This window comes from Toxoplasma gondii, chromosome IX (assembly GCF_000006565.2).
Source record: "Toxoplasma gondii ME49 chromosome IX, whole genome shotgun sequence".
NCBI classification, from domain to species: Eukaryota; Apicomplexa; class Conoidasida; order Eucoccidiorida; family Sarcocystidae; genus Toxoplasma; species Toxoplasma gondii.
In genome coordinates this window covers 241096-262003 of record NC_031477.1, presented here as the reverse complement: position 1 = coordinate 262003, position 20908 = coordinate 241096, and the positions used below count along the sequence as shown (strand labels likewise).

At 48.8% G+C, this 20908-nt stretch overlaps 5 protein-coding genes across 5 annotated transcripts; 3 read left to right on the top strand and 2 right to left on the bottom strand.

Annotated features, from left to right (window-relative positions):
• Positions 1 to 1174: 1174 nt before the first annotated feature.
• TGME49_279330 (DEAD/DEAH box helicase family protein) lies at positions 1175 to 6659 on the bottom strand. The gene is made up of 7 exons (XM_002371932.2): positions 5350 to 6659; positions 4662 to 4835; positions 4258 to 4452; positions 3489 to 3724; positions 3181 to 3244; positions 2659 to 2717; positions 1175 to 1725 (listed from the first exon to the last, which is right to left on the bottom strand). The coding sequence occupies exons 1-7, from the start codon at positions 5935 to 5937 to the stop codon at positions 1602 to 1604; spliced, it is 1440 nt and encodes a 479-aa protein (XP_002371973.1). The 5' UTR covers positions 5938 to 6659; the 3' UTR covers positions 1175 to 1601.
• TGME49_279340 (hypothetical protein) lies at positions 6362 to 7975 on the top strand. The gene has a single exon (XM_002371933.2). It carries the CDS (start codon positions 7218 to 7220, stop codon positions 7773 to 7775), a length of 558 nt encoding a protein of 185 aa, XP_002371974.1. The 5' UTR covers positions 6362 to 7217; the 3' UTR covers positions 7776 to 7975.
• Positions 7976 to 10672: 2697 nt separating this feature from the next.
• On the bottom strand, positions 10673 to 13305 carry TGME49_279345 (hypothetical protein; the record flags this gene model as incomplete). Its single annotated transcript, XM_018781834.1, has 2 exons — positions 10673 to 11423; positions 13062 to 13305. The coding sequence occupies 2 exons, from the start codon at positions 13303 to 13305 to the stop codon at positions 11353 to 11355; spliced, it is 315 nt and encodes a 104-aa protein (XP_018636208.1). The 3' UTR covers positions 10673 to 11352.
• TGME49_279350 (hypothetical protein) lies at positions 13214 to 18138 on the top strand. Its single transcript, XM_018781835.1, has 4 exons — positions 13214 to 13566; positions 14034 to 15472; positions 17098 to 17314; positions 17478 to 18138. Exon 2 carries the CDS (start codon positions 14143 to 14145, stop codon positions 15130 to 15132), a length of 990 nt encoding a protein of 329 aa, XP_018636209.1. The 5' UTR covers positions 13214 to 13566; positions 14034 to 14142; the 3' UTR covers positions 15133 to 15472; positions 17098 to 17314; positions 17478 to 18138.
• Positions 18139 to 19033: 895 nt separating this feature from the next.
• Positions 19034 to 19698, top strand: TGME49_279355 (hypothetical protein; the record flags this gene model as incomplete). The annotated part of the gene is made up of 3 exons (XM_018781836.1): positions 19034 to 19106; positions 19255 to 19260; positions 19472 to 19698. The coding sequence occupies 3 exons, from the start codon at positions 19034 to 19036 to the stop codon at positions 19696 to 19698; spliced, it is 306 nt and encodes a 101-aa protein (XP_018636207.1).
• Positions 19699 to 20908: the final 1210 nt, after the last annotated feature.

The window sequence follows — 20908 nt, the reverse complement described above, 5'->3', positions numbered from 1 at the left end:
CGGGCCCATGAGAAAAAAAAGTGTGTAGCTGTGTGTTTGCCGCGTATTCTTCCGGCCGAAGAAAAAAGGCACAAACCCCCGTATTTTCTTTTTCGGCGAAACAGTCTTTCCCGAAACTTGTTTGCCCTGTTCTCTCGGCTTCGCAGCCGCGTGGGGGTCGCTGCTTTTCAGAGCTTCAGCTAGTCGCTCACAATGATCACTGTAGTGGAACTAGCTCTGGTAAAGAAAAGGACTGAAAATTCTTATGTGCAGCTCTTATTTCGGGTTCTGAGAATAACAAGAAGAAACTGGTTCAGTGAAAGCAAAGACGGAAATTTATGGGCTTACGAGGGCCTTCTTTTGTCACGACCTAAATTCCAGTATGCACTACGTTTTTGTTAAAACGTTCACAGAATTCCAATTTATAATTCGGATTCAAGCAGGAGCCCTAGATAGATAAAAGCGACGAACGGTCCTTTGCTCAGGTGTCATTCGGGCTCTCAAGCGGACACACAAACTCACACAGCCATCAAGTCTGCAGATGTATATACCGCGCTTAAAGGTGACGTTAGTATCGTCAGAGATTAACAGATGTGATCTGTCACAAAGTCAAGGCTGCTGGATTCTCTCCTTCGCGCATGCAGTTTCAAACACAAACGCAAAGCTTCCTTTTTGCGTCTCATTCCTTCTTCCCTCATTCACACTTTCATGCCTTTCGTCTCTGTCCCCGCGAAGCCTGAGAACCCAAGTTTTTGGGAGCCAAAGTGCCTATTTCTACACCGTGCACCTGTTTCTTTCTAGGGTTAGAGGTGTAGGTTAAGAGGTATTGCAGGATACACATCAGTGTACATTATTTCATAGGTATATGGAGATATATTTAGAGACTAATCAATCTAGATCAATAGGTGTACACCAGAAGACGCAGACGAATAGACATAGATCATTAGATATCGTTGATTATAGATGAATATATATAAATAGCTTAATGGATGTAGAGATCGGTCAATGGATAATGTAGATTAATATACATAAATAGATTAAGGGATGCAGATACACACTAGTAAATGACAGTATATGCTAACATAAATACGTTTTTACGCGACGCATGACGTTGTTGACGCTCTGCGACCTAGACGGCGTTGCTCGAACGCCAGATTTTCAGGCGCTGCATTGTGGCAGTCGAAGCCGCGGATCTCAGTTCGAAAGAAGTCCTTTGGATTTCTCTTATACGTGAAGTTCAGGTCTCTGGCACTTTGATTTACAACAACTTCGGTCACACTCGAGGTCGTTCTTGCGTATGTGTCTGTGGCTGGTCGACATCTCACAGCTGCATCGCGACTCTTCTAAACATCACTTTTGGGAAGTAAGAAGAAACGGCCAAGCTACTCCATAGAACAATCTGGTGCCCAGGAAAGCCGGAAGATTGAAACGTATGTTGTGTCCGACAGAAGAACAAAGAATCCACAGGCCACGCATGCCGCACTTTCAAAAGAGTCTCAGTCACGCTCGAGGGCAAAAGAGAGAGGAGGACGAGTAGTGCAGAAGAGAAACAACAAAATATTCTTGAATGACAGAAAAAACTCATAGTCCATTTTGCAAATTCATTCGCGCTTCTCTGCTGTTCATCCTAGCTTCATCTTCTTCCCTGCACCAGACGATCTCTTGTTCCCTGCTCCTCTCTTCTTCTTCGCTGCCTTCTGGACGAGGGCAGCCTCGTCCGCCTCTCGAGCTTCGAGCTCGGCGGACCTAAAAAGAAACAAGAACCACAACGACGTCGAACTGTTTCGCCTCTCGCCGTCACCTGCTTTTCTCTGTGATGAAAACGAAGACAGCCTGCACGCTTTCTAGAGTGTCTGTGACGTGGCTCACGGAAGAGTTGATCCTGTGTACTTCACTGGACTGCTGACGACAGCTCACAGTGGTGGGTCTCAACATCCTATGACATTGAGGGACTTCGCGATCAGCTGTGTTCCAGATGCAATACATCCGCTCTATGATGAGATTTCTAGGTTCTTTGCCCCAGGCTAGCTTTGCACGGATTCGTTTGTCATTTCGGGGGTCCACAAAGCACGCACAAGTCCAGGGCTCATCTTGCCTCGCTGATGCGTGTCTTTCCCTGTCGAGTGTCAGCTGCTTCTTCTCTCAGTTGTGAATTCGACATGGTTGTTACGGCCGCAGACGTCCGCTGTTCCGTTTTCTCGCCTAGAGTTTTTCGGGAACTACCTAATATACAGCACGACCCGTCGACTAGTCAGTCGCCTCAGGGCTCAAAACCATCGAACGAAACCTGGAGGTCCTAAACTTTATCCTCTAAACGCCTTTCTGTCAGTTTCTGCCTCTCGTGGGACAAATGCGCTTCCTCCTGAAAACCCATGGTCACCCGGAACAGGCTTTCTTTCTGATTTCTCGGCTCTCTCCGCCGGGGCCCTACAGGTCACTCTCGATTCTCGCTGAAACATTTCCGTGCAACATCTCCCTCGTCGATCCAACACAGTTGCTCCTCTGGCATTGTTTGCGCCTCAGCGTACCGACAAGTCTTCCCGCTTGGTGCCCCATCTTTTTTTTCGGCAGGTGTGGCCACGGTCAGTACCGCCGAAAGAAGACTCGTCATCCGAGTCCATTTCCTGTGCCGTTTGAGGCCTTTTCCCAACTCCTTTTTCCTCCCTCGTGTCTGCTCACCTCAGAGCCTCCAGAACTTTTTCGTGAAGAGGCATGACCTTCTCCGTCGCAGTCAACTCCTACGGTGAAAAGGGTCAGAAAGAAGGCTCAGTGGACATGCGAAAAATTCAAGGAGGAGACAGCACCCGGAAGAGTGCAACAAAGGCGATGGAGAAAGTGGAGCAGCATGAGACACACAGAAACGAGTGGGGACCCTCCAGCGTTAGTATCTCACACAGCAGCAGAAGACGAATGGAAACTGAGAAAATCGAGGAGACCAACACGGCCCTGACCGCAGAGGTGAAAAATGAAAAAAAAACGGAGACACGACCCCAAGAACGGCGACCCGAGACGCGAGCAACTCTGCGTTGTCGCGTTTCTCTTGACGCCTCTTGCTGTCTGTGTTTCCTCCGTTTCTCCGTTCCCTCGTTACCTTCACTTTCAAAGCTCCACCGGATCCTCCTTCCCGTCTATACTTTGTGTTCTGTTCACTGCGCTCCTGTCTCGAGTTCGCGCCCGTGGCCACCCCGTCTGCGCGCTTACAGTCAGCTCCTCGAGTTTCTGTCCCAGTGCGTGTTCGATGCGTTGGTAGGCCTCGACGTCGTATCTGGGGAGAGTCCAAAAGAATGCCAGAGAGCAGATCCAAGACGAACCCGCAGTGTGCCAAGACGAACGAGGAATGACCGGGAAGAGAGCCAGAGAGACACTTCCGCGTTTGAGTTGAATGCACGACAAGGTGGAGAGCCGACAACCATTAGGCGAAGTTGGAGACCAGCGAGGAAGCAGGACAACGTGATGAATCGCAAAATGGAGAGATACAGAAGTCTCAAGTCGGGACTTTCACGTCTTACTGAGTGACGATCGTGAGTGCTCGTCCAGTTCTTCCTGCGCGAGCCGTGCGACCGACGCGGTGTATGTACTCCTTGGAAGAGAGAGGAACATCGAAATTGATGACCATCTGAACGTGGGGGATATCGAGACCACGACTGCCAACTTCAGTCGCCACTAAACAACTTGTCTCTGCAGCGCGGAACTTGGTCAGTGCGCCGATGCGTTGAGGCTGCGTCATCTTCCCATGTAGACAGACCTGCGGGAGGAAGAGCAAACGAAAGCGGGAGACAAGGTCTCTCATTAACGATCAGAAGGCCTCAGTGCCAACTGTGTCAGCAAGTAGCTGCGTGTTTGTACAACAACTGCACCAACGCATTACCAATTGAAGGGGTGTGTAGCATTTCAGATGCGCCTTCACGTCCCAGCTATCTATTTGCATCGTCCGTGTATAGTATTTTCTAGCATTGAGGAAGGAGAAAAAGGAAAGGAGACCCGGACACAACGCCACAACGGCAAGCTTCTCGGCACACGACATACTTGTTTAGGACCCTTCTGATTGCTCCTCGTGGGAATCTCAAAATGACCCACCAGACACGCGCAGAAGACACAGGCGCAGAAAAAGCGGGCATGAGGGAGGCAGGAACGAGGCGTCGCCTGGGGGCGAGACCGTTTCCTCCAGAAAAGGATTTAGCGGTATGCAAAACGTGAGATCTTCACCTGCGACACACCTTCGTATCCTCCACACAGTTCACGTCTGGAAACTCCGCTACGTTTGGGGGACGCACGCACCGACTGAAAGCCGAGGTGGCGAAGAAAGAGCGCGGTCTTTCGGGCGTTCGCGCAAGTGTTTGTAAATACAATGACGGAGGACGGAGACAGGTGAAGAAGAGCCGCAGCCAGGTGCGTGTGTTTCAGCTTGAAAGGAACGAGCAGGAAGTGCTGCTGCAGATGCGAAGCGACGTCGTACTTGCTGTTCACCTCGAGCTGAGTGAGAGACAGAACATAGCAGAGAGGGGAAGAGCACCCCATCAGACGATCTCTCTCTGTGAGGCCTTACACATTCGCTCTGCGCTTCGCTCCTTCAAGCCTGCGCGTCACCATCAACGTCTCCCTACACCATCAGATTGGATTGGCTTGCGTTCAACAGAGAGTTTGACGACGTGACCCATCCCCACCGACGACCTTTCACCGACCTTCACAGGCTTCTTCAGAGACGCCTTCTGCAACTTCGAGACTTTGGTCGTCATTGTCGCGCTAAAAAGCATCGTCTGTCGCTCTGCTGGACTCCCAACGTGCTCCAAAAGAACCTGGAGGGCGGCATCGAAGTCCAGGGAGAGAAGACGGTCTGCCTCGTCCAACACAAGAACCTGGAAGAAAGTGGAACGAGAAAAAAGGTGGGAGGCGATGGGAGAGGTGAAGACCCGGCAAAGTACAGCGCAGTTCCTTCAGCCAGCTTACTGGGCCTTTGCCACAGACAGAGACACGCGCCTCTTCTCAAGCCCCCGCATGCGGTCCCGAAGGAGTAAAAGCAAATAAATAGCCTTCGGCTCAGAAAAACCTAGAAACCCCACTTCTAGACAGTTTCGTGTACCCATAACTTCAGCACTATCTCTTAAGAGTGTTTTTCTCCCGCTGCTGATTCCCATCTCTCACAACCTGACGGGTTGGCCACATTCTATACAGTCTCAGGGAATGAGCTAGAGTGCGAAAAAAACGTGAACGCTTCTACCAGAACTCAACTGTGCAAGTTTCAATCTAGATTCTCAAGTAGAAGCAGGCTTTGCATCGTTCTTTCCGTAAACCACCGGAGCTCTTTACACCTTATTCAAGAATCTCGAATTTATATAACTTTGAGTAAAACCTGTATAGACAGCCGCGTACTTTGACACTCTTCAAGCTGAAGCCCTTCGTCTGCTGCAGATGGTCGACGACTCTTCCCGGACTTCCGACGACGACGTGGGGTTTCTTTGCCAGCGCGATGGCCTGCGTGTTGTGGTCGAGTCCGCCTACAAGCGTCACAACCGTGACGCCGAGGGTGCCGCCCATGGCGAGGATTTGCTGAGAAATTTGGAGGCAAAGTTCTCTCGTGGGGGCGAGAATGAGCGCGTAGAATCGCTGCGTCCGCTGAAGCAGCCGCTGAAGAATAGGCAGGCCGAATGCAGCAGTCTTCCCGCTTCCGGTCTCCGCCAGCGCAATAATATCTCGACCCTGTAGGGCGTACGGCAGGACCTCGGACTGGATGGCTGTTGGCGACTTCCACCCCAGAGTTGAAACGGAGGCGCATAGCTCCGAGCACAGACCGAGAGAGGCGAAAGTGGGCGACACGGCAGAAGCAGAGATTGTGGGACAAGCAGACGCGTCCGGGGCTGGACTCTTGACGTCCTCTTCTCGGCTTTTCTTCTTCTTGACGACCGTCTCCGGATCGGATAGGCCGGCGGCCTTTGTTTTCGAGTTCAGTGCGGTGTCCATCGTGGACAGGGGAAAACCGAGGTCAACACAGGCTGAACCACGCGTCAGGACACCGGAGGCATCAGAGGACGACGAGCAGAAGAGTTATGCAGGTTGGAGATTAGCAATGAGAAAAAGAAAGAAGAAATTGATTGCCTCCTCGACGCGAAGGTGAAAAGAGTCTCGCCTCTTCCTTCTTCTTAGACCAGGCCTTGTTTGTCAGAGTTCTCAAATGAAAACAGGTTTTTGCGGAAACCCCGTTCTCCCGAGCTTCCCCGGCGCGCTTGGTCTCGAGCTCTGTATACAGCCCTAGTGCTGCAACCACGCGAACAGACAGTTTTTTCAGAGATTTTTTTTATTAGTTGAATATATAACATAAATATTTAAAAGTCTATTTATTTCTAAATTTTTAGTTAAATTATAGAATGTATAACAATATATAGTCCGCCCGTGGCACGGTGAGCGACCTGTCACCACGGAGAACGCTCTGGATGTGCGAATGTTGCAGGACGGAATCAACTCTCCTCCGGGAGACGACAGAAACAGGATCCCCCGTTGAGAGTGCAACAGTGGAGTCCAAAGAAGCGTGGGCGCCAGATGTTGCCGCAGAGAGGGGCAAGAATCAGCAAGAAACTGAGATGAATGGAAGCCCCCACAACGCCGCGCGCGAAGCTTCGGAAGACAAAAACAAAGATCCTGCAGAGGGAAACTTTTGGCAGTCGAGGTGGGAGATACGATGAGGCAAATGGTTCTTTTTCTGCTGTTTTTTGAAAGCCGCCGGTCAGCAAATTTTGCATGCAGTCTCAAACCTCAAGGGCCGCGACATTGCATGCACAGAAAAGAGAGGATCAGCTGTCGCAGCAGTCGCCTCGGATCCTGAACCTGTGTCTTCACAGACTGTTTACGGTGAAACACATTTAAACGAACGTTTGCTGATATCTTGACGACGCGGTGACAAAAGACCAAGGGGAAAGTGTTTCTCTGCATAGGCAGAAGTGTTTGGCTGAGTTTTGAAGGCGGTTACGGGCGTGTGTCGAATAGCTGGTTTCCGCTGTCTCGGTAATAAAACAGGGTTTGAGACGCCTTCAGTAGAGGACTGGAAACCGTCTGCCGGCACTTGTAAAGTGTCGCACTGTCTCCTTCCCCTCAAACACTCACTTCTATTGCACCTTCGTGCCCAGTCTAGTGTTAGGTACAAGTGACGGGGAACTGGAGACAGTGAATGTGGTTGCTAGCTCGCTCTTCTGATAAACCTCTTATTTTATTGTGTGTGCCCAAATCCTTCCCGTCTCCTTAGCACAATGCCGACGTCTGTGCGGGGAACCTCTCCCGGAGGCAGCGGAGCCTCTTCTCAGCGCCAGGGCAATGAAGAGTCCAAATCCCCAGCTTCCTCGTCTGCTAGTGGTGACTCATCTGCACACATTTCTTCTTCCGTGCTTACCCAGCAGAAGAAAAGAGAAGAGGAGATAAAGCATCAACACCGGCCAGTTTCGCGTGGCCGGGTGTTGCTCGCCATTCTGCGGAACCCGGAGAATAGTTCTGTCCTGATAAAGTTTCTCCTCTTTGCGATTTTGATGGCAGTTCTTCCGATATCTACGGTTCTGGTTCTACCTCGGCTTGTCTTGGTCATGTTAAAACATATGCAATCAAAATCCGACGACGACGGACTACGTGATGCTGCGAACATGTGTGGAAACATCGCCGCTATCGTTCTCGTGAATGTTGTTATGCTGAGCTACGCGTTTCTTGCCTACCGTGAAGAAAAAAGAGACTGGGAAAAAGTTTGTAGAGCACAGGCTTCCGCCGGTAGTCCAAGTGAAAAAGAAGACGAGGCCACTGCCACAAAGAAGAGGAAGTAATGCGGAGATCTGATGTCGGCGTGTACCGCGCGTGGCACAGCGAGCAAAACGGCGACTTTCTCGGGGCCTTTATCTGTGTTAGACGATGGCAGTGCTTTTCAAGGGTTTCTTCCGTTGGCTTGTGTCATGCCTTTACATCCGTCTGATGAAGTCGACCAATTGCAACTGTAAACCTGCGGTACCAGCTCGAATCAAGCTTGTTTTCCATATTCCTTTGTAACATGGAATGAATCACCTTACAGCAAACCCACTTGAAGCTGCTAGTGTCTGGGACATGGACACATTCTCTTTAAATTCGAAGAGTCGGACAGTATTTGGTCCTTTAAGGCATACGAACAATTCGCAGTTCACCCTGGAGATTCGGTCAATGTGGCAGTAGGTGCTCAATGCTTGGAGCAGTTTAGAACAGAGGGAGCCTGACGCTTTGGTTCACGTGTTTTTTCCACGTCAGTAGGTACTCTGTTCGCGGCTGCTGACCATCCAAAGACCGTGTTAGTGCACGGCCAAGATTCCAAAAGAATAAACCGACGAGGAGCATCGTCCTCGAGCTCTCTCAAATTGCTGGGGCGGCCGCCGATGGTTCCCCGATCCCGACATTTTCCTCAAGTTAAAAGCTGACTTGCTCCCTTGCAGACCAGGAATGCGTGGGGGGAGCCCTTGCAACGACTGCACTGCACTGGTCAGTAGCTAGGCAGCGTATCGTATCACACGCACAAAGCTTTTCTGTACACAAATTTTTCCAGGGGGCGATCAGCACCAGACGAGTTGGCGATTGATCTGGCTGACGTTGGGGTGCAATTGCTGTGTCAGACAGACTCTCGAGGAGTCGGTTATGTGTGGACATGAAAACGCGGAGAGGCCTGTTTGTGCAGTGGCAGAGCCCTGCTCGTATCTTAAATTTGTGGCATACCCCATAAGGTCTATATGAGTTTCGTGGGCAGTGGTCAACTGAACTCCAATCAAGCTGATGATGGGGACTCGTTCTTTCCTCGCATTCTACACTTGATGCAAGGTCAGGAAATTCAGGGGTACAGTGATTCCCCTGATGTAGCTGTTCACTCTTGAATGTATGGTGTAAGTCTCTTCATTTCACCAGTATCAGTGTACAACCAGCACATCACAGACCAGATGCCACACTTCTCCTTCCAGCAACTTGGCGCTTCGTCCTCAGCAAACTCGAAACAAGCACTTAGCTACACTTTCAGGCAATAGCCACGATAGTCGATTTGACTCCCACCGCGTTGACACTGGCGCGACTAAAAGCAAACTGTAGAAACTCCCAGCAAACCGGACACGGTGGCTGGTGTTGTGTGGCAGCAAAATCGGAAACACAGCCTGCACGTCGGGTACAAGAGTTACAACAGCTGCTCTGGCATTACATTTGCAGCAGAGGTTGTCGGCAGCAGATTGTAGTCATCCTGTTTGTCGAAGATGATAGCCCTTGCACTCCTGGGCTGTGCAACACACGTCGTGAAGTTCGCCACGCTTAACAAATTACGGTGAGTTGCCTCAAATCAAGCATTGAAATATCCGTTTTTCTTTCTTCTGTCTGATAAGGAGACTGTTTTCTTCTGTGGCCATACGGGCGGCATGAACAGTCCAAGAATGTGCAGTTGTTTCTCAACAACGGAGATCAATTTTTCATCCTAACCAAGCCAGCTGAAGCCTGATTCAGAATTTCGTTTTGCTACACTGATGTACAGTTTTTAGCGCACGATTCTCATTTGTCAGCTTAGATACTTCCACCTGTTGCCAGCGCGGGACTGGTGTTGTGGGGCACTGTAAACCGCTTAAACAACCCTCGTATGAAGAGAATGTGAGGCGTGTTTTCGAAATAATTTTCACGGAATCGTTTGCATTATGTCTTTCATACAGTTGACGAGGAAAGCTGCAGGGCCGAAGTTTTGGGGGATTGTGTAGGAGAAACACGGTATAACTTGCTCCACCAAAACGTGCCCGAGCGGTTCTTTGAATTCTGAGTTTTTAAGCCTGTGCCTATTATAACACTCAAACAATTTTTTACCGTGCGCGTATCGAGGAAATTAGTAGCAAGTACCGAAGTCGTTCCAGAATGAAATTCCGCCTCAAAAATGTTAGACTGTTTCTTATGTCATCGCTCGGCACCTAGGTGAGGGATAGCTTGCTCCGCACGTGTACCGTTTTTTCTAATCAACTCTCAACTCCTACACGGCGGCGGTCATCCTCACTTCTCCTTCCACCATATTTGTAATCTTTGTCAATCGGTCATGCCCTGCAGGACTGCCTAAGGATTCCCACCTATAAAACAAGTCAAGGCTACACTCATGGACGTGTCCGCGTGTACCAATGTCTATCTGGCTATGCAAATCGTATATGGCATGAGTGCAGACACATCACAGATAAGCCATTATCCATTATGTTTAATGAAGAAAAACGCACTTTCTGATCTGGATTAAGACTAACGTATTATCAACGAGAATATCGTACTCAGCTGGTTCTGCGGATTTCTTCGTTATTTTGTCGCTGCCAGTTTTGCCGAATACAACCTGCTCAATGGAGACCGGTTCCTCTTCGGAAATTTCCTTTGCCTTAGAGAAGGGGCATTCTGACGAATTCACGTCACTGCCAAATCAAGTGAATAAAACTGTCAGATCTGTCGTCCTCAGCATTATCACGTCGATCTGTCTTGTCGTCGCCAGCTTCGTCGCCAGCCTGGCAGCTTCACAAAAAGCTGTAAACATTGTGTCCGCCGTACTGGAATGCGCGGTTGCGGCTGCAGTGTTTTCTTTTGGGGTCTGCGGCATCCAAAGAAAAGGTAAGAGCCCTCGGGAAGGAGAAGAAAGTCGAGAGCCAAGTGCGATCGTCTTCAATTTTCTTTGTGCGTCAGCTATAAACAACGCTCACGAACGAATATGGTTCCCGCATGCTTCAACATGTGTATTTCAAAACCTTATGCATAGCACAGATCCCATGTGGGAGACGATCGCTTGCCTAAGAGCCTCCCTTGATACTCGACAGCCCCAGATAGCTCAGTTCGAGCATTAGAAACAGACTGCCAGATGCCGCTTGATGATAGCCTCCGTAAGGATATCCATCCATGAAGGGGCCACGTACAGTGTCAGGCATGAGTTAAGAAGGCAACGTGGTGAACGCCTGTCTTTTCTTTGTGGCCCCAGTGTACTGTTGCTGTCTTTGGTGCCGATTCGGACACCCTCGACGCAGGTAGTAAAATTAACGTATTTGAATATTGCAGCATAGAGGGAAGATGGCAACGGGGAGATCAAGACAGAAACACTGAAGTCACTTCAGGACAGCTCGTGTCCCAGGTCGCCACGTCACAAAGGTAGCAGAGCGCTGTCTGAAAGACGTTATGCTTCTTGTTCAATGCAGACCAGAGATTATTGGCCGTCTTTGGTGCCTTCGCCGTATGCATGAGCATTCTCCAAATTGTGTGGATCCTCTTCGGCGTGTACAACGCATCGCTGTATACGGCCCAGCTACACGCAGAAGGCGGGCAATCAGGTGATTCTTCCATTCTGAAAACTCTGATCGTTGCTAGCGCCATTCAAGCTAGTACCGCCTTGTTGAGTGGCATTTCTTACGCCTGTTGCTCAGCAACTTCCTTCAGACTAAAGAAGCTCCTGTCACAGCAGGTCCAACCAGTGCAACCTGAAGAGAACACCAAAAGAAAAACTCTTTCTGTGCCACCACCGTTTACATGACTGGGCGCACATGCGGCGGGTTGATACTGTGCGTCATTTGTGTGTTCTTACTGGACACAAAGTGTAAATCCTTTTGTGAACGCGTGGTCGCGTACCGACAGCCTGATCCGGCCACGCAACAATATTTTTACTGGATACACGCGTTTGGAGCATGCATCATAACATCCCTTAGGTGAATAGCTGGTTGCATCGTTCCCTAGCTTGTGCCTAGGAAGACTTCGACAGAGCACACAGCAGCGCATCCTAGCCTCGCTTGCCAGTACGTCAAAGTACAACGACCGAAGGACTTAGAGCTACCGTACAGAACAGATCCATTGTGGGAGCGTCACGCTCTCAAAATAAGGGTACAGCGCGGATGCCCTGTCTTGTTAAAACGGTTGACACGCCCTCGAACACCTGCCTTGGCGGGATACGCCCGATAATAATTGTCTCCCCACTTCCATCCGGACATACATGTGCGCCCAGAGCGGTGCAGCCGTCTAGCTTGGGTGCACGTTCACGCCGTGGCGTGAACGAGTGGTAGGTCAAAGGGTTAGTCATCTTACCGCCCCGTCGCGATGGTTACGCCACATCACTGATCCGCTTTCCTCCTTTTCCACCAGCGAATCTGTAGAGTGTACCTCCGTTTGTGGATGACTGCCATCTCGTTACTATTTCTGTAGTGCATGATACTGCCTACATCTAACTTCCCCCGGCCTGCAACAGCGCGCTTCGCTCCTTGTGGAGGGGCATTTGAGAAGCCCGAGTCACTTAAGATACTGGGTCTTCTGAGTTCCGGAGCTGCCGCACTCTCAGCTACATATGCCACAGAAAGGGTCACGCAAGTTTTTGCTGAAAATTCTCTTAAGCCCGACATCCTTCTCAGCAACACTGACAGAACTTCCGGTTGTCCGGAGAATTTGCCCGTATGAAGCATCTCGCGGCACGGTGTGTGACTTCTTCCTTGGGAAAGCATTCAGAAACACAGGAACGTATCTGGTGCTAGACCCGCTATTGTTCAAACGTATATTTCGTCAGCGACGCAGTTTCGCAACAACGTGTTTGAGCCGCAACTATTGTCGTCCTATTATGTCACCGTAACACAGCCTCGCTAGAGCAGCACACCCGCGAAAAGCGCACAGAGCTTCAGAATTTTAGCTTCTGATTCACAGGTATATGAGAGTGGGCATCCATTATGTATTTGTCTCTCCACTTCCCCCTGCATATACATGTATGCCCGGAGCTGAGCAGCTGCCTTGCTTGGTGCACGCTCATGTTGTATCGTGAACGATTGGAAAGTCAAATAGTTAGTCATCTTTCCAGCCTTCGGACTTTTCCTACACAGCTAAGCTACTTCTGCAGTGCGTAACCGGATTATAGGCCTGCATATTGGCTCCGCAAGACGAGACACCTCAGGGACGCGAAAAACGTTTCATGCATATAGAAATTTCGCACCTGTACTGCCCGATCCCACTCCCATTTCACACCTTAAATGAGAAAGCCCTTTGCGGCTTGCTGACAGGGTTATAAACAATAATATTCTACGTTGTCTGTGAGGCTAGCGAGAACCACCGGGATTGCAGGGCCCTTCGCCATATGTGTTTACCCGAGACGCAGCTGTTTCCCAACTCCAGATGGCGATGGGCTAGATTGTCGAGAGACCGTACTCGGGGCCCCCTCTGAGTCCTACTCGTTGCAATATATGGATGACAGAAAAACGTTTTCTCAGCTGTTTCTTCAGCCAGGAAATTCATGTCACGCAAAACTGCAATCGTACGCGTGCTATGGTGCGGTGAGCTTGCTCTGTATAAACTGTATAAAAGCGGCGTCGAAAAAGTTGGACCGCGCATGCTTGTTCGGCCGTTGATCGCAGCTCTTCCAGTCTCTGGTTTGCTTTAACATTGTCTGTACTTGCACTCTGTTTCCATTTTCTCTTTTCACCAAGGGCCCAGCGATCTTCCGGACCGGGCAAAAAATATTAGACGTGCGTTACTGAAGCGTCTTGCGACGCGGCGTGGGCGTGTTTCGCAGACGTAGATTTGCCATGTGGTTTTGTGGGAATGGAGGCGGTTTGCAAGGCGGTGAAGGATATTGCTACTTGGTTGTGGCAGGTTAGCGCGCCGAAGCTGCACTGCTGTACGCTGACTACATACTCGAAATACATTACTCAAATATCCCAGAAGTAGCGGTCCAATTATAGAAGAGGTCGTTTTAATGCTTTGTCAGACACATGGGAGTGAATGTGGTGCTGGAGAAGCATTCTGTTATCTCTCACATTTGCAGTGAGAATCAACGAGTAATCAGATGCCACTACGGTCAGTACCATCATACTACTAGTCAAACAAAGAACTCCCCACATCAAGCTATTTGTAGCTGAGTGGCGTTGTTCTGTCCGTGCAAGACTGTTGTCGACGGATAAAACTCCGCCTGTATGACATACATTTTCCTCTTTACCAGCTCCTTCTGCAAAAGCGTCAAGCAATATCACACTGTTCACCAATGTTTTATGTGGCAACATGCTGTCGTCTCTTTTCACGAGTATACCTACGTGCGGATTGTCTGGCGTCTCTTCTCGTAGGTTTCACAGAATTCATGGTCGCCGTCATCAAGTGGCCTGCGTTGAGTTCTTTTCAGAGCGGAAAAGGAATCCGTGACTACGCACACGGTAACATAGTGTCGGCTCTGAGATGAGCGTCAACTATATTGTGTTACAAGCACATGTTCAGGTGTTCAGAGCCTCAAGTGAAGCTCCGATTGACATGACTTTTCTGATAATCGGTTCAGCACCTTCAGTCCAACTACCATCGCCCAAAAAGGAGCAAACGGTACACATCAGGTCAAGCAGCTTTTGCAGAATCTCAAAGCATTATTTCACAATGGAACGGCACACAATCTTAAAGCGTCCGCTTTTCCTCGTATGCTCCCCTCGGAACCTGTACCTCTTCCTATTGCTTGCGGCTGTATTCTCACCGTGCACAGTGCATGATAAGCATCAAACGAGATCGGTATATTCGGTTCTTCGGATAATATGGGGCCTGAATTTTGTCCGAGCTGCACGTCCGGTGGAAAAAGATGACAGCGGAGAGGACGGTGAATGGCTGGGGGATCTGGGAGGCACAAACAATCTTCTGCTTCCTGGTGCCAGGGCAACTCAAATGAACAAACCTAAGGTGGTTGCAAAGCAGAAACGAGTGGGAGAGGGAAGCAAGTCTACCACTCCTAAAGCTCTTCAGGTGGCCAAGCCAGGTTGGAAGGCCTTCTATGACAACGCGAAGAAGAAGCTCTTCACGGGTACTGTGACAAACACTGCCATCTGGTCGGCGATAGTTGTCGCCGTTACCATGTTTGTGACGTTCGGAGCATATCGATCTCTAAACAGATTTAGGGATACCCGCTTTGAACAAATGGATCACGAACTCAGCGACCTGCGGGCCCGCCGGGAAGAACTGGCCCAACAGAACCCGAGGGAGCGTTTTATCGAAGCCGCAGGGATGGAAAAGCAGCATGCCGAGGCCCTCAGGGATATCCTGGAAACAGTGCGTCGTTCTCCAGGCTCCGCTGAATTACTGTTACATCCAGGCATTGAAGGTGATAGTGACCTCGCACTGGCTTCTCTGGTAAGCATGTTCAGTGTTGCTCCTTCTTGCGATTGCTCGGTATCTTGTGGAACTGTGTGAAAGGGGAACGTTCTTTCATTTCAGCCTCATGGTTCTTCATTTCACTTTTACGTCAAGGAGCTTCTGTCACTTTTTTGGAGACCGCTTTCAAATTGCTTGTGGTTTTACTTTCATCGAGGCCAGGGTGTTGCACTTTCGCTTACCACCAGACGTTTTGTCTCTGAGTGGCATTACACAGCAGCTTCAGTGAAACGTGTTTGGCAGCCGAGCATCTGCATGGTATACACTCCAGCTATTTTCACCTCGTAGAATTTCTTCTGACTTGATTATGTTTGTGCCAAATGTTTGATTTTCGCGGTGTTCTGTTTTCAACTTGAAGGAAGATATTCAGGCGTCTCAAGTAAGCGCAGTCTAATCACTGTTTTTACCTCGTCTGCGATATACTGTTTGTACATCATGCTCGTGGGTGCCCATCGGGTGGGGTTTTCCCCAGTTGGAGGCACTGTCTTTGAATGGGTCGGCGACACGTGAAAATAGTATAAAATATATCGCGCATCAGGTCGGCTTTTACAGCACACACTCATTCTCTAGTAATTTCTGTCAGCTTGCGCTTTTCCTTACAAAACAGTTGAGAATGGAATGAATAGGAGAGATGGCTTTGTTTCCGAAAACCAATGACTTGTCTCGGTGTTTTCTGGAACAACAGGCGAGAATAGAACGAGTAAGAGAGTTGGATTTTTTTGTCTCCAAAAGTCAATGATCCGTTTTCACGCGCCAGCACTCAGATACATCCAGTTGACAATTCTTCGGAAATGTGTCAGTTTTGGCAGGTAGAACAAGATATCTGTGGCACCAGCTTGCACGGAAGTCACTTTTTATCAAACATGCGAGTGTCCTTCAGCTGATAGTAAGCTTAGCTATGGCATGACGTATTGGTCGATATCTGGTTGAAAATAGTTGGATAATTCAGTCGGATACGGGGAGCATGTGTCTGCTTTCTAAAGGAAAATCAGAAAACCACTTTGCTGCAGCAAGGTGTCTTTCTCAATCGAAGAGAATAAGGCAGAACTGAAAGAAAAGTGATCAGTTTTTGCGCAGAACGGATTAAACGTTCCGGTGTCACAAGTGACGTACAGGGGGCACCCCGTTCTCCGGTAATATGGGTTACTTTTACTGTCACGTCGAGTCCAAGGGGAGTATGGTGATTCCAATGAAGCAACGGTACCTGGCGTACGCATTCACTGTTCGGTTAGAGGTGGGGATCGATTGGCTGCTCTGGTATTGCGGAGACCTGCTGTTCTCTGGCGCATGCTTATTTTAGCCCTTTGCATTCTTCTGTGCCTATTCATGCAGAAAGACGTTGCATCAGTAAGCGGTTACGAAACCGATAGACACTTGCCAGAACAAAATACAGGGCTAGTGTTGGGTAAGGTTTCTTTAGTCAGAGTCATCTTCTTGAGCATTGTTGTGCAGACCAGATGTTAATATCTGTTGGCGCGCGCGGATGTTCTTGCTGATTGTTGATTTCTTTCGGACATTGATTTTGATGCGCGAATGCAGTTCGAAAAACTGATTGTAGGTGTTTTGAGGAGCAGTTGCTTAGGCGGTAGTTCCTGGCGTCTATGAGGCGTATGAAGCGCATGTTACCCTTGCCTCATTTAATGGCTCAGATGCTATGTAGTCGTCTCTCTTCTTGCGTCACCATTTGCCAGTAGTTGATTATTTCCTCACCGAAGCACCATGGAGGCCTCTTACGGTTCAGAGGCTTTGCCGCTGCTTCCTCATGCTTTTTCTGTGTGTGTCGGCGTTTCTGTCCTTGAAACCGCTAAAGGGTAGGTTGCGTTTCGCTGTAAGCCTTCCAGGATTGCAGTATCAGCGGAGTGAGTCGCCCTTCGTTTTCGGAAGCTGCTGTCCAACGCGGCGGATTCATGCGTCAGCTAGTGTTGGGGCCAGTGACGAACTCCAGAGTTAACCTGTCGTCAGCGCTTTGCTGTGTAACGTTTTTTTTGTGTTGTGCTTTTTCAGTGGAACTAGAGAAACAGCCAGGTGAGATCTACAGACCAGGCGATCCGCCACTGGAACCCATTGCTGCACTGCATTTGTTGCTATTCGCGCGTGGCACCGCAACACAACTTCTTCTTGGGGAGAGTATGCAGTTGCTGTTGCAGCAAGGAACCGACCAGTAGTCGATGTCTGTTTACGTTTTATGACATTGTGAATGTCTTTCAGAGCACCCACGCGAGTACGTACTTCTAAACACTATCAACTTCTAACACCTATTGTGATCGAACAAGTTGCTTTTTGGGACTCCAGCCATTTGAAAGGATCCTTGTCAGGTCAAAGAGATGGATATATCAGCACGGTTCAAATCTAGCCAATCGCTGGTTTGCTTTTAAATATCGCAGAGCCTCGAAAGTACAGTCTCCTTCCACGTGGGAAATGGTACATAGGGTCGTGCATGCTAAAACCATCTGCCTCCACTGACACTGGGACACTGTTGTCCATGTATCTTCGTTCATTCTCTCCACTTTCACGCTTTCAACGAGGGCTTTGAGTGATTAGTGTTGGAATCGTGCTATGCTAGCTCTTCGCAGTGACGCAGACGTCTTTCTCAAGATCTGCGAGAAGGAGAATCTGTCAACTGCATCTTCCGCTCCAGCTTCATGCCGGCAATGGAAGCTCACAGTAAAGCCTCATCAGCTTCAGGTGGATGTGTTTCAGTTTGAATTATATGCCATCTGTGGTGAAGCGAGCGGATAGACTAGGAGCGTAGACGATTCGCATAATATTGGACAATGAAATGCCATAACCATTCTCCGCTTATCAGGGGTAGTCAACTCACTCGCACAGGTACAATATTTAGTCAGAGAAAGCTACACACTCAACAGATGGACCAAGCAAATTAGTCATTGCGTTACTTCCTTGTTCCCCTGTTTCCCCGATTTACAGGGTATGCCACAGTATTGAAAGACCGAGAAGGCTACAGACTGACACACACTGACGGAGGTGAAATTGCAGAGTCGTTCTCTGGAGTGACGGCAGACATACTGTTAATGGAATCACTTCTGGGGTAGTTGAGGTCATGCAAGAGTGGATCTAGTTTTCAAAAGCGAGACATTGCCACACGACGTAAGGAATGTTTCGTCTGTAGGCAACAGTGATGCGGTTATCCACATGTTTGTGTCTCTCTCTGTTACTTTTCAATTTCCAAGGAGAGTGAGTTTCTGATTTATAGATGACCCTGGAGTGTTTGGAATTCTGTTCTCCTCCTGCTTGCACCTTTCGACTGCAGGAGCAAGAGAGTTCAACATCTGGTTTCCGCCACCTGCGTTTCGTTTCTTTTCGTTTGCGCATTTGCTTGAGTCACAAAGGAGCGCTATCAAATATGCTTGATTTCGTATAGAATTTGACAGCTCTTTCAGAAAGGCTGGACAGTGTTTTGATGCCTCTGTCATCACCCTCTCTTCGCCCGTTTCACATATTTCCAGAGACGTTTCCAAATGGTAAGTTATTTGCGGTTCACGTGTGGATCTGCGGACTGAGCCTGTTCCTCTTGAAGCCCACATTTGTGTGTTGCCGTAGTACGGCTATGCCCTTTACACTGTCTTTCTGTCCTCAGAAAAGTGAGGACTTTACAGCATCTGCCAAAGTAGACATGCTCCGGGGCAGCGCAACAATCGGTGTGGTTACCTTGCAGTAGATTTTTTAGACAGCACTTCAATGCTGTTCATGCTTCATCAACTAATTTATACTATATGTGTGGTACCCATTTTTTTAAAGAATCGCCGCTTGCAACTTTTGGGCTGTTGGTCTACAGGGTGAGTTGTATTCCACTTTTCTGCCACGCTGCAGCAGCATCAAAATCCTCGTCGACTCGAGACGGGGGTTGAGTTATGCAGCTTCTCCCAGTTCTTTTTGCGGGGTCGTTTGCAGGACGTGAAAACGTAGTTTCGCTCTCGCGATGCGTTCTCTCTTTTGTCACACAATTTTTGTTGCTCCGGTGCCACCTTGTGTGTTGCTCATTTCAGGTGTTAGTAAGTGACCCACTTTGGCTGAAAGGCGACTGCATCGGACCACGGAAACATTTCCTCCTTCGACCGTGTTCTCACGACTCTTCGCATCTGCCAGTGTGTTTCCGTGGTTCATTTCGTTTTGCAGACGTGTTTTGCTTCTTCCGTACAGTGGAATGTAAGTGCAGAAAGGATGCTTCGCTAAAGGGTTTTCTTGCTAGAGCCGCCCACTGATGAAGCCAGTCTCCCAGAGACTGGTCCTTTGGTTCCGAAGTCAAGGCAGGTTGCACATGAGCAGGACATCTTTTCCTTTTAACGCATGGGTGCTCTACTTCACAGTTACGGGAATGTTCGATTGTATGGATGTCTTTTTTTCCGTCAACGGCCAGTTCTACGTAAGTTATGTGTTAAGTACTCTGTAGTGGTTCCACCAACACAAAGCAGATCAGCCGCAGTAGTTCAGATTCCCCATACGTCAAACGGTTGTGCCATGCTGAAGAGAAACTTCGGCTACCGCGTTCGGCTTTTTGATCAATCACTAATTTTTTGTTTCGCTCCGAAGGGAGTGTGTTCATCAGTATACAAGTTTTATAAGGCTCGGCAGAGATCATTGTAAATGGCTTGCCTTTTCCTTTTTTTTCCTGCCAAGGGTAAGGTCAACACTCAGCTGAACAAGTTTGCTTCGTTTTCCTTCCGCCGAACGGAAAACTCTACGGCATGCTCTTTCTTCTGGGAGTTCGCTTACGCGTACATGTGGTGGTTTTGTGTGTATATTCTGACAGCAACACGTATGTCTCCATAACCACAACAAATCACTCAGCAGATTACTCAGGATCCCATTTTTGCACGGTTCCGTTAGGTTTCTCAAACGCCTCCTCGAACGTCAGTGAACACAGTAGATCTTGAAGAGTCTGAGGTAATAACAGCTATGGTGTGCTGTTCGATTTACGACTTGTGCACAGAAGGGTAAGTCTCTTAATTGCCAGCGCGACATGTTAATCCTTAAAGACTGAGGCGTTGGCTTCTTCTCGAGAGTAGTTCTAGTACTGCGGGTGATAGATACGTTATACGCCCTTCGTGGTATCTCAGACCAAGAGAAGTGTCTGAGAAACGAGCCCCCCTTTTCTAAAGTTTAGAATTGCGTTCAGTGTACCTTTCCATTCGCGCGGATAGCTGACATCGACGGACGAGGGTAGGGTGGTGCCGTTTGCTGACACAATCGCTTATGTTCTCCGCACCACAATTTGGTTTTCAATTTGCCTGTGAAATCATTTCTACAGCGTGAGTAAACGTACAATCGCTAGGGAACAACTCGTTCCAAAAGCAGCTGATAAAAGTAAATAGGCATCATATCATTCTGCTGTGGATCCATTTTTTGTTAGTCATCGCACAAGTTTTAGTCCAGAAGCCACTGGGAGTAGATGGCGAGTGACAGGAAAAATTCTCATTGACTATACTTTAGTGTGGCTTTGCTTGCGACAGACTGTGAGCAATCGTTGACTGCAAAGTAGTACTCTTTTTCCCTGGCAGCACTGGATTGCTTACGTTGCACACTTCTCGATGATGTCAGGGTATAAGCTTCTGTTTTTTCATTCGCAATCCAGCATGGTCACGAAGAACATCTTTTTTGTAACCTATTTCAGACGATTCTACCGACAGTGAGTCCGATGCCATCGCCTGTGCCTTCCATCCGCAAAGATCAAGCGCACTGCCCGCGTGATGCTAAAACACGATCGGAATTGGCGTGCAAGTATTATTCGAAGTGAGAGTTTTACTCGATGACATTGGAAATGCGTAAAAAATGAATTGTGGTGTGCCGCCACGTA